The sequence below is a fragment of the Salmo salar genome, chromosome 01 (genome assembly GCF_965601325.2).
Source record: "Salmo salar chromosome 01, fSalSal1, whole genome shotgun sequence".
NCBI classification, from domain to species: Eukaryota; Metazoa; Chordata; class Actinopteri; order Salmoniformes; family Salmonidae; genus Salmo; species Salmo salar.
Genome location: NC_138291.1, coordinates 178,463,105 through 178,476,002, shown reverse-complemented (window position 1 = coordinate 178,476,002; position 12,898 = coordinate 178,463,105). Strand labels below are relative to the sequence as shown.

At 45.6% G+C, this 12,898-nt stretch overlaps 1 protein-coding gene across 2 annotated transcripts in view; it reads right to left on the bottom strand.

The window, feature by feature from the left end:
• The window catches only part of wdr7 (WD repeat domain 7), a 403,835-nt gene that overhangs the window by 126,282 nt on the left and 264,655 nt on the right, over window positions 1-12,898 (bottom strand). For both annotated transcript variants that reach the window (XM_045693965.2, XM_082956906.1), the window contains one exon: window positions 5,322-5,546. In XM_045693965.2, the coding sequence (XP_045549921.1) occupies window positions 5,322-5,546 (225 nt within the window). The remainder of the gene's footprint in view (window positions 1-5,321; window positions 5,547-12,898) is intronic.

Sequence of the window (12,898 nt, the reverse complement as noted above, 5' to 3'; positions counted from 1 at the left end):
GTCAAATAAGGCTGGAGACGGCTCATAACAGTTACAAGGTCCTAGAGAAGCCAGTCAAATAAGGCTGGAGACGGCTCATAACAGTTACAAGGTCCTAGAGAAGCCAGTCAAATAAGGCTGGAAACGGCTCATAACAGTTACAAGGTCCTAGAGAAGCCAGTCAAATAAGGCTGGAGACGGCTCATAACAGTTACAAGGTCCTAGAGAAGCCAGTCAAATAAGGCTGGAAACGGCTCATAACAGTTACAAGGTCCTAGAGAAGCCAGTCAAATAAGGCTGGAAACGGCTCATAACAGTTACAAGGTCCTAGAGAAGCCAGTCAAATAAGGCTGGAAACGGCTCATAACAGTTACAAGGTCCTAGAGAAGCCAGTCAAATAAGGCTGGAAACGGCTCATAACAGTTACAAGGTCCTAGAGAAGCCAGTCAAATAAGGCTGGAAACGGCTCATAACAGTTACAAGGTCCTAGAGAAGCCAGTCAAATAAGCCTGGAAACGGCTCATAACAGTTACAAGGTCCTAGAGAAGCCAGTCAAATAAGCCTGGAAACGGCTCATAACAGTTACAAGGTCCTAGAGAAGCCAGTCAAATAAGGCTGGAAACGGCTCATAACAGTTACAAGGTCCTAGAGAAGCCAGTCAAATAAGGCTGGAGACGGCTCATAACAGTTACAAGGTCCTAGAGAAGCCAGTCAAATAAGGCTGGAAACGGCTCATAACAGTTACAAGGTCCTAGAGAAGCCAGTCAAATAAGGCTGGAGACGGCTCATAACAGTTACAAGGTCCTAGAGAAGCCAGTCAAATAAGGCTGGAGACGGCTCATAACAGTTACAAGGTCCTAGAGAAGCCAGTCAAATAAGGCTGGAAACGGCTCATAACAGTTACAAGGTCCTAGAGAAGCCAGTCAAATAAGGCTGGAAACGGCTCATAACAGTTACAAGGTCCTAGAGAAGCCAGTCAAATAAGGCTGGAAACGGCTCATAACAGTTACAAGGTCCTAGAGAAGCCAGTCAGAAGCCGCCATATTGTTTTTTGCGTTAGGGTCACTTTTGGGAAATGGAGGCCCTTCAAGGTCCCCGTATAAATGAAGGTTTTAGAGCTGTACTGTCTTACAATAATGTTAGGCACAACAACACAAAACACAGCAAGTGCAGTCTCAACTACTGTACTCCCCTTATTGTTTTCCCTATATTATGTAACCCTATAGGGAATATTATAGAGGTGACAATAGTCACATCTATATAGGCATTGGTTGAAGCTCAGTGTTAAAATCTCCCTACCATCATATCTAAGCCAATTTGATACCAATCTTGATAAAAATGTGCAAATCAACTTGATTGGGAGGGACACAACACCCTCCCCACCTCTCGTCATGAGCCGTCTGGCTGTTACCCGAAAACCACATACCGGATATTTAACATGGTCGTCAGCATTAGGGTCGTCAGCATTAGGGTCGTCAGCATTAGGGTCGTCAGACAATTTTTTTGTCCAGAACTCGCTCAATATCTAGGCGACGGATAAGAAGAAATCAAATCAAATGTTATTTGTCACATGCACCGAATACAACAGGTGTTACAGTGAAATGCGTACTTACAAGCCCTTAACCAACAATGCAATTAAAAAATTAAAACAAAAATAAGAAATAAAAGTAATTGGGTCGGTTGCTCGGCAACAACACAGGTGCTTGCGCCATGCTGCCAGTCATAAGAAGTGTATGTGAACAAACCTAGGCTCCTCTATTGAGCTAGCTATGTGGTGGTATTCCAGCTGAGGTTAATCAATAAACGCAAGAAGATCATTTGATTAACTAGGTAGCTCACTTGCTAACTTTAGCTAGCTAACATTAGCTTGCTTGTACAAAATCCAGCGGCTAGCCTCTGTAGCTAACTAACATCAGTCAGCTGAAAGCTAGCTAGCTAACGAACTGGCATATAAGGCTGAAGTCATGTGTAAACTGCTGATCAAGTAGAAACAACTTTTAAGCGACATATTATTTTGACAGAGGTAATATACTGTTCATTGGTCAGCACAGCAATTGATCAAACAGGACCATGTTTGAAACACAAGTGGTTCTGAGCTTATGTCAACATTACTCAGGTAAGCCAACAGTTACAGAAATCAGGAAGGTAGACAGGCTCTACTGGGTCCACCACACCACATAACTGTTGTTATGTTGGGCACCTACTGACCGTCATAGGATTTTATTATGATGTATTGCTATTATACGAGGTTTCAGGAAATACAGGCATGCACCACATTATTACAAGACAAAACAGCTCAATCAAGCCTGATGGTCTTGTAAGCGTAAAATCATGAAAAGGTAGCATAATGGGATAATGCCTTAAAGTATTGGATTCTTCACACACCACATTAACTTGTATGTGGTATAAAAATCACGTTATTGTGGAAGCTCCTCCTCTATGAGCATGAATGAGGCTGTTTGAGAAGGTTTGACCCCTAAACAACCTGTATACACATAATCTAAAGTACAATACCAACATAACTACTGTAGTAGGTCAAAGCTGTGGGATGGAAAACCTTGGTAGAGCATGGGTGCAGTAGGCATTGTGGTGCTGTAAAACCTTGGTAGAGCATGGGTGGAGTAGGCATTGTGGTGCTGTAAAACCATGGTAGAGCATGGGGTGGAGTAGGCATTGTGGTGCTGTATAACCTTGGTAGAACATGGGTGGAGTAGGCATTGTGGTGCTGTATAACCTTGGTAGAGCATGGGTGGAGTAGGCATTGTGGTGCTGTAAAACCTTGGTAGAGCATGGGTGGAGTAGGCATTGTGGTGCTGTAAAACCTTGGTAGAGCATGGGTGGAGTAGGCATTGTGGTGCTGTAAAACCTTGGTAGAGCATGGGTGGAGTAGGCATTGTGGTGCTGTAAAACCTTGGTAGAGCATGGGTGGAGTAGGCATTGTGGTGCTCATGTGAATTTCCTTTTTTATCGGCTTCAGACCAAATACATATTCTCACTAAACACACACACACACACACACACACATATATTATATTATTTTAATACTTTACTAAGCAGTCCTTATCCACATGATTTTACCATGGCGATAGCATAACACAGCCATTCCCCCTCCATAGAGACATCAGTATTCACATACGATCCCCCTTCACCCTCTCTCCTTCCCGACTCTGTTTTTTCTCCGGTTTGATTGACAGCTCAGAGGATCAAAGTGGTGGAAATGTTTGCATTCCAATATGCCCTGTATTCTCTCTCTATCCCCTGTATTCTCTCTCTATCCCCCCTTCCCCTCGCTCTCTGATCTCCTCCCCTATTCCCCCTCTTCCTATCCCCCTCTCCCCTTCCCCCTTTCCCTCTACCCCCCCTCACTTTCCCCCCCTCTCTCTCCCCCACCCCTCTCTATCTCTATTCCCCCTCCCTCTCTCCCCCCTGACTTGTCCCCCTCTCTCTCCCCCCACCCCTCTCTATCTCTATTCCCCCTCCCTCTCTCCCCCCTGACTTGTCCCCCTCTCTCTCCCCCCACCCCTTTCTATCTCTATTCCCCCTCCCTTCCCTCGCTCCCCCCTCTTCCCTCGCTCTCCCCCCTCTTCCCTCGCTCCCCCCCCTCTTCCCTCGCTCTCTATCCCCCTCTTCCCTCGCTCTCTATCCCCCTCCTCTCTCTCTCTCACTTTCCTCTCTCTCCAGACAGCCAGGAGAAATGTAAGCAGCCTTCAGACCAGGATATTCTCCCTGCGTGTTTCTAACCTAGGCACTGTTGACTCACAAAGTCAGGAGCAGCCAGACAAATCAAGCATTCATTCATTTCATTCAGTAGGTCTGCTCTCTCTCTCTGCAGGGTGACAGCCTGGGCTCTGCTCTGAATGGGGAACTCCACATTGATTGCATCATTCTTTCCCTCTCTGTGAACACAGATGCACACCATTCTTTGTGTGGAGCAGAGTGGTGAACTAACTAACTAACGCAGGCAGGCAGGTGAGAGTGGTGAACTAACTAACGCAGGCAGGCAGGTGAGAGTGGTGAACTAACTAACTAACGCAGGCAGGCAGGTGAGAGTGGTGAACTAACGCAGGCAGGCAGGTGAGAGTGGTGAACTAACTAACTAACGCAGGCAGGCAGGTGAGAGGGATGAACTAACTAACTAACGCAGGCAGGCAGGTGAGAGTGGTGAACTAACTAACTAACGCAGGCAGGCGAGAGTGGTGAACTAACTAACGCAGGCAGGCAGGTGAGAGTGGTGAACTAACTAACACAGGCAGGCAGGTGAGAGTGGTGAACTAACTAACGCAGGCAGGCAGGTGAGAGTGGTGAACTAACTAACTAACGCAGGCAGGCAGGTGAGAGTGGTGAACTAACTAACTAACGCAGGCAGGCAGGTGAGAGTGGTGAACTAACTAACTAACGCAGGCAGGCAGGTGAGAGTGGTGAACTAACTAACACAGGCAGGCAGGTGAGAGTGGTGAACTAACTAACGCAGGCAGGCAGGTGAAAGTGGTGAACTAACTAACTAACGCAGGCAGGCAGGCAGGTGAGAGTGGTGAACTAACTAACTAACGCAGGCAGGTGAGAGTGGTGAACTAACTAACGCAGGCAGGCAGGTGAGAGTGGTGAACTAACGCAGGCAGGCAGGTGAGAGGGATTTAAACTTTCAACAATATGAATAAAGACCTCAGGCAATGAGAGGTAGAGCGGGAGACCTGCAGAGCCACACCATTGGGAGAGCTAGCTACCTGGTAGATTATTCATCTGGCCTTCCCTTCTCTTCACTACAACACAGTCAGAGTCAGTGTGTCAGTGTGAGTGTGTCAGTGTGTGTGTCTGTGTCAGTGTGTGTGTCTGTGTCAGTGTGTGTGTCTGTGTCAGTGTGTGTGTCTGTGTCAGTGTGTGTGTGTGTGGCAGTGTGTGAGTGTGAGTGTGTCAGTGTGTGGCAGTGTGAGTGTGTCAGTGTGAGATTGTGTATTATTTTAGTTTCATAACAGTGTGCTTTCATCAGCTGGAGCATCCACAATAGTGTGAAAATGGTGAAAGTCACTTATTCATTCCTATCGAGGCTAAAACTCTTGAAAGCTCTCAGACTTCACAACGTCACCAAGTACTCTACTCTGATATATAACCACTCATATTCTCAGAACAACATATACTGTAGAGAGAAAGCAGCCACTCGCAGGCGAGAGAGGTAGATAGAGAAAGAGAGAGACAAAGATAGAAGGACGGATATGGAGACGGAGAGACTCACGTGTGCCGAGCAGAGAGAGAGAGAGAGAGAGAGACAGAGAGAGAGAGAGAGAGACAGAGAGACAGAGACAGAGAGACAGAGACAGAGAGAGCATGATGACGTGTCCACTCACAGGTGTGTCTGGCCAGAGAATAGTTGGATCCTCCAGTGGTCAGTCCGAAACCTTCTGGAGCCTGTCCACTGGTCCTGGCACGAGACGGCAGCTTAGGAGGTTCCAACTCCGCCCCGAACTCTGCCCCGATGACCCCCAGCAGGACGATGGCGGTGGCCTGTTTACGACGCTCCTCGTAGGAGTTACAGATCTTCTTGGTGTTGGGAGGCAGGTTGGACAGACAGCCTGGAGAAGAAGATCACAGTGAGAGGTAGTCTAAAGCATCAGGTGACAATACTAACAACTGGTAATGAGAAACTCCCATGTCTACTGGGTGAAATACCACAGTGTGCCAATGAGAAACTCCCATGTCTACTGGGTGAAATACCACAGTGTGCCAATGAGAAACTCCCATATCTACTGGGTGAAATACCACAGTGTGCCAATGAGAAACTCCCATATCTACTGGGTGAAATACCACAGTGTGCCAATGAGAAACTCCCATATCTACTGGGTGAAATACCACAGTGTGCCAATGAGAAACTCCCATATCTACTGGGTGAAATACCACAGTGTGCCAATGAGAAACTCCCATATCTACTGGGTGAAATACCACAGTGTGCCAATGAGAAACTCCCATATCTACTGGGTGAAATACCACAGTGTGCCAATGAGAAACTCCCATGTCTACTGGGTGAAATACCACAGTGTGCCAATGAGAAACTCCCATATCTACTGGGTGAAATACCACAGTGTGCCAATGAGAAACTCCCATATCTACTGGGTGAAATACCACAGTGTGCCAATGAGAAACTCCCATATCTACTGGGTGAAATACCACAGTGTGCCAATGAGAAACTCCCATATCTACTGGGTGAAATACCACAGTGTGCCAATGAGAAACTCCCATATCTACTGGGTGAAATACCACAGTGTGCCAATGAGAAACTCCCATATCTACTGGGTGAAATACCACAGTGTGCCAATGAGAAACTCCCATGTCTACTGGGTGAAATACCACAGTGTGCCAATGAGAAACTCCCATATCTACTGGGTGAAATACCACAGTGTGCCAATGAGAAACTCCCATATCTACTGGGTGAAATACCACAGTGTTCCATCACAGCAGCAAGATGTGTGACCTGTTGTCACAAGAAAAGGACAACCAGTGAAGAACAAGCACCATTGTAAACACAACCCATATTTATGTTTATTTATTTTCTCATTTGTACTTTAACTATTTGCACATTGTTACAACACTGCATATAGACATAATATGACATCTGAAATGTCTTTATTCTTTTGGATTTTTTTGTGAGTGTAATGATTAGTGTTCATTTTTTATTGTTTATTTCACTTTAGTTTATTATCTATTTCACTTTCTTTGGCAATGTTAACATCAATCAATCAAATGTATTTATATAGCCCTTCTTACATCAGCTGATATCTCAAAGTGCTGTACAGAAACCCAGCCTAAAACCCCAAACAGCAAGCAATGCAGGTGTAGAAGCACGGTGGCTAGGAAAAACTCCCTAGAAAAGGCCAGAACTTAGAGAGGAACCAGGCTATGAGGGGTGGCCAGTCCTCTTCTGGCTGTGCCGGGTAGAGATTATAACAGAACATGGCCAAGATGTTCAAATGTTCATAGATGACCAGCGGGGTCAAATAATAATGTGTTTCCTATGCCAATAAAGCCCATAAATTGATTGGGAGGGAGGCAGGGAGGGAGGGGAGGGATAGAGAGACAGAGGGAGAGATCAAGTGTTAGCATTGTCTCTATGGTGTTAAGCCTAACTTCAGAGGAGAGAGAGGGGTAGGGTTAGAGGAATCCCAATGCTACCATTAGCATTCATTAGCAGCTGCATAGTACCAGAATACACATTACTATTTGTAATAAATACCTTGGTTTCAGGACAAGGTATAGATGAGAGTTTACAGGAGTAGGGAGCATTTTCCTCATCAATCTACACACAATACCCCATTCTTAAATGGAAGAAGTTTGGAAGCACCAAGACTGTTCCTAGAGCTGGCCACCCAGCCAAACTGAGCAATCGGGAGGTGACCAACAACCAGTGGTGGAAAGAATACTCAACTGTCAAAGTAAAGATACCTTAATAGAAAATGACTTGAGTAAAAGTATAGATACCTTAATAGAAAATGACTTGAGTAAAAGTATAGATACCTTAATAGAAAATGACTTGAGTAAAAGTATAGATACCTTAATAGAAAATGACTTGAGTAAAAGTAAAGACACCTTAATAGAAAATGACTTGAGTAAAAGTATAGATACCTTAATAGAAAATGACTTGAGTAAAAGTAAAGACACCTTAATAGAAAATGACTTGAGTAAAAGTACCCCAATAAAATTCTATTTGAATAAAAGTCTTTGGTTTAAAATATACTTAAGTATCAAAAGTATAAATCATTTTAAATTCCTTATATCAAGCAAACCAGACGGCACCATTTTCTTAATTTACAGGAAGCAGGGGCACACTCCAACTTTCAGACATCATTTACAAACGAAGCATGTGTGTTTAGCGAGTCCTCCAGATCAGAGGCAGTAGGGATGACCAGGGATGTTCTCTGTTTAGTGAGTCCTCCAGATCAGAGGCAGTAGGGATGACCAGGGATGTTCTCTGTTTAGTGAGTCCTCCAGATCAGAGGCAGTAGGGATGACCAGGGATGTTCTCTGTTTAGTGAGTCCTCCAGATCAGAGGCAGTAGGGACGACCAGGGATGTTCTCTGTTTAGTGAGTCCTCCAGATCAGAGGCAGTAGGGATGACCAGGGATGTTCTCTGTTTAGTGAGTCCTCCAGATCAGAGGCAGTAGGGATGACCAGGGATGTTCTCTGTTTAGTGAGTCCTCCAGATCAGAGGCAGTAGGGATGACCAGGGATGTTTTCTGTTTAGTGAGTCCTCCAGATCAGAGGCAGTAGGGAGGACCAGGGATGTTCTCTTGATAAGTGTGTGAATTAGACCATTTTCCTGTCCTGCGAAGCATTTAAAATGTAACAAGTACTTTTGGGTGTCGGGGAAAATGTAAGGAGTAAAAAGTATAATATTTTCTTAAGGAATGTAGTGAAGTAAAAGTAGTCAGAAATATAAATAGTAAAGTACAGATACCCCAAAAACTACTTAAGTAGTACTTTAAAGTATTTTTACTTAAGTACTTTACACCACTGCCAAGAACCCGATGGTCAGTCTGACAGAGCTCCAGAGTTCCTCTGTGGAGATGGGAGAACCTACCAGAAGGACAACCATCTCCGCAGCACTCCACCAATCAGGCCTTCATGGTAGAGTGGTCAGACGGAAGTCACTCCTCAGTAAAAGGCACTTGGCAGCCCGCTTGGGGTTTACCAAAAGGCACCTAAAGGACATTGACCATGAGAAACAAGATTCTCTGGTCTGATGAAACCAAGATTGAACTCTTTGGCCTGAACGCCAAGCGTCACATCTGGAGGAAACCTGGCACCATCCCCATGGTGAAGCATGGTGGTGGCAGCATCATGCTGTGGGGATGTTTTTCAGCAGCAGGGACTAGGAGACTAGTCAGGATCGAGGGAAAGATGAACAGAGCAAAGTACAGAGAGATCCTTGATGAAAACCTGCTTCAGAGAGCTCAGGACCGCAGACTGGGGCGAAGGTTCACCTTCCAACAGGACAACGAACCTAAGCACACAGCCAAGACAATGCAGAAGTGGCTTTGGGACAAGACTCTGAATGTTCTTGAGTGGCCCAGCCAAAGCCTGGACTTGAACTAGATCTAACATCTCTGGAGAGACCTGAAAATAGCTGTGCAGCGATGCTCCTCATTCAACCTGAAAGAATTTGAGAGGATCTGCAGAGAAGAATGGGAGGAACTCCCCAAATACAGATGTGCCAAGCTTGTAGCGTCATACCCAAGAAGACTCGAGGCTGTAATCGCTGCCAAAGTTGCTTCAACAAAGTACTGAGTAAAGGGTCTGAATAATTATGTAAATGTGATATTTCAGTTATTCATTTATTTTATACATTTGCAAACATTTCTAAAAACCTGTTTTTGCTTTGTCATTATGTAGTATTGTGTGTAGATTAACGAAGGGAAAAGGTTGTAACGTAACAAAATGTGGGAAAAGGTTGTAACGTAACAAAATGTGGAAAAAGTCAAGGGGTCTGAATACTTTCCGAAGGCACTGCATATACTGTCTTCTAATCATGGCTCATCCTATATAACTACTGTCCATACATACCATTATATACAGTATACTGTATTCTAATCATGGCTCATCCTATATAACTACTGTCCATACACACCACTATATACAGTATGTGTGTGTTCAAATTTATTTATATAGCCCTTCGTACATCAGCTGATATCTCAAAGTGCTGTACAGAAACCCAGCCTAAAACCCCAAACAGCAAGCAATGCATGTGAAAGAAGCACGGTGGCTAGGAAAAACTCCCTAGGAAAAACTCCCTAGAAAGGCCAAAAAGGTAGGAAGAAACCTAGAGAGGAACCAGGCTATGAGGGGTGGCCAGTCCTCTTCTGGCTGTGCAGGGTGGATATTATAACAGAACAGATATTTACACACAGTACAAGTCAAACGTTTGGACATACCTACTCATTCACCAGTTAATTTATTTTTACTAAGAATCTAAAATAGATTGATTTGTTTAACACTTTTTTTGTTACTAAATGACTCCATATGTGTTATTTCATAGTAATATATATGTCCTCAGAACAGCTTCAATTCGTCGGGGCATGGCCGTTCAAAGGCACTTCAATCTTTTGTCTTACCCATTCACCTGAATGGAGGGTAGCTAACTGCTAGTAACACAGCTGAATGGAGGGTAGCTAGCTGCTAGTAACACACAGCTGAATGGAGGGTAGTTAGCTGCTAGTAACACAGCTGAATGGAGGGTAGCTAACTGCTAGTAACACAGCTGAATGGAGGGTAGCTAGCTGCTAGTAACACAGCTGAATGGAGGGTAGCTAGCTGCTACTAACACACAGCTGAATGGAGGGTAGCTAGCTGCTAGTAACACAGCTGAATGGAGGGTAGCTAACTGCTAGTAACACAGCTGAATGGAGGGTAGCTAACTGTTACTAACACACAGCTGAATGGAGGGTAGCTAACTGTTACTAACACACAGCTGAATGGAGGGTAGCTAACTGCTAGTAACACAGCTGAATGGAGGGTAGTTAGCTATTACTAACACACAGCTGAATGGAGGGTAGCTAACTGCTAGTAACACAGCTGAATGGAGGGTAGCTAGCTGCTAGTAACACAGCTGAATGGAGGGTAGCTAGAACTGAATAGGGCTGTCACACGTCCATTGTCCTGACCAGGACCCATTTGTTCCTCCGCCCCCGCCCCTCTGGCCCCCCCCCACGGCCAGGTCAGAGTCATGTTCAAAGAATGGGGCGTACGGGTCGACGTCTGTGTGTGTCTGGAGGATACTGATCACATGCAGCCTGCCTGCAGGGCCCCCTCTAATGAACCCGGGTTCTCTACTAAATACGAGGGGCGAAGACCGGCCTCGTTTCGGAAGTGAGGGGAGCGCTGGGCTATTGTCCTTTTGGGGCTTGTAACCCAGGAGCCCCCCCCCCCCCGCTTTACTCATACAACCCCGCCCCAACATCAGACCTGCTGTTTGTTCATCCGCACCTGCCAGCAATTGCTAATAACCCATCCGCAACCGCCCGAAAAGATGTGATAAAGTGAAAATCAGAGGCAGACACTCGACCCTAACCCGCTAATACAGAGATTGCGGATTACAGTAAGAGATGACAGAGCGACTTTTTAATTTATTTTTTAGACAGGCCTATGAACATTTGGGACATTCAGTAGGCTATTAGTTAGTCAACTTGTCTATAATACGATACATACAGCTTGTCTTCTGTCATTACTTGTTGCCCTAGAATACAAAAAAAACATTTTGCTCACTCGAATGTCATAAATCGATAGAATGAACGCTTCTACATGGTTGAAGTCGGTAAAATATTCTCTTTCATCTCTTGCTTCTTTCGCACAGCAAATACATTTAGGGACCGGGGAGAAAATGCAATAGCTAGACCTATAGTTAACATTATTATGAGGTTATGTGAGGGGTTATAGTTAACATTATGTGAGGGGTTATAGTTAACATTATGTGAGGGGTTATAGTTAACATTATGTGAGGGGTTATAGTTAACATTATGTGAGGTTATGCGAGGGGTTATAGTTATTATATGAGGCTTTATGAAAGGTTATAGACCATCAGTCAGTGTCCAGATCTCAGACTACTGTTCCATTTAAACCATCTGAACAGTAGTCTTTTAGTTCCCTTATTAACGTGCCATTTTTAAAGTCCCCGTCTTGTGACTGTCGAATGTGTACAGCGCCTCACAATCAACACACATAAAATAGCCCATAAAATATGTTATGGCCCTAAACCCACACCGCCCTGCAGATATAACCGCGGGGACTACGAGTTATGAGTCAACGACACATCACTAGTGTGCGTGTGCGTGTGTGTGTGTGTGTGTGTGTGTGTGCATGAGGTGCATACTGTATGTGTGTTGGAACAAAGGGCCAGGCATGACTGTGTTTTAAGCTGCAGGGCTGACCGTTTGGTCACCTGACCTCTACAGACCAGTCAGCTAACCCCCCCCCCCCCCCCCCAATCTATTATTTCAGAGGGGGAAGGGAGGGGACAGAGAGAGAGGAAGGAGAGGGGAGTGAAGGGAAGGGAAGGGGGCAGAAGGATGGATGGAGGGAGGGGTGTGGAAGTAGGGGAGATGAGGGAGGGGGTTGTGGAGGGGTGAGGAGGATGGAGGGAGGGGTGTGGAGGCGTTGGAAGGATGGAGGGAGGGGGGTGGAAGGGAGAACAGGATGGAGGGATGGGGGTGTGGAGGGAAAGGTACAGAGGTAGTGGGTTGAGGGAGAGAGAGAGCAAGTAGGCAGGAGTAAAGGTGTGTTAGGGATAGCATAAGAGCAGGACAGGAAGAGAGAAGGAGAGGAGAAAAAAGAAAAGGAAAGAGAGATGAAGACAGAAGGAGAAAGAAGGTGAGAGAAGGAAAGAGAAGGAAAGGGAGGAGGATAGATAGAAGGAGAGCGAGAAGGAGAGAGAGATGGTGAGAGATGGTGAGAGAAGGAGGCAGAGAAGGAGAGAGAGAAGGAGAGAGAGAAGGAGAGAGAAAAGGAGAGAGAGATGGTGAGAGGAGAGAGAGAAGGAGAGAGATGGTGAGAGAAGGAGAGAGAGAAGGAGAGAGAGAAGGAGAGAGAGAAGGAGAGAGAGAAGGAGAAAGAAAAGGAGAGAGAGAAGGAGAGAGATGGTGAGAGAAGGACAGAGAGAAGAGAGAGAAGGAGAGAGAGAGATGGTGAGCTGGTGTGACATTCTGAGATCAGGATGAATGGGTAGCGGCTCCCGGTGGCTGAGATTGCTTTATAGCATTTCATTTGGTTTGTTCCACTGCTTGGGTGAGCACAGCCCCGGTTATGGATTTCTATTCTAATGCGCTGGAGCAGGCGCTGAGAGAAGCCAATGAGGCAGCTGCTGGAGCAGGGGGGACCCACGCGCAGGGGGCCTGATCAATAGGATAGGGCTGGGGAGAGGGGAGGGGGACGGGGCTGAGGA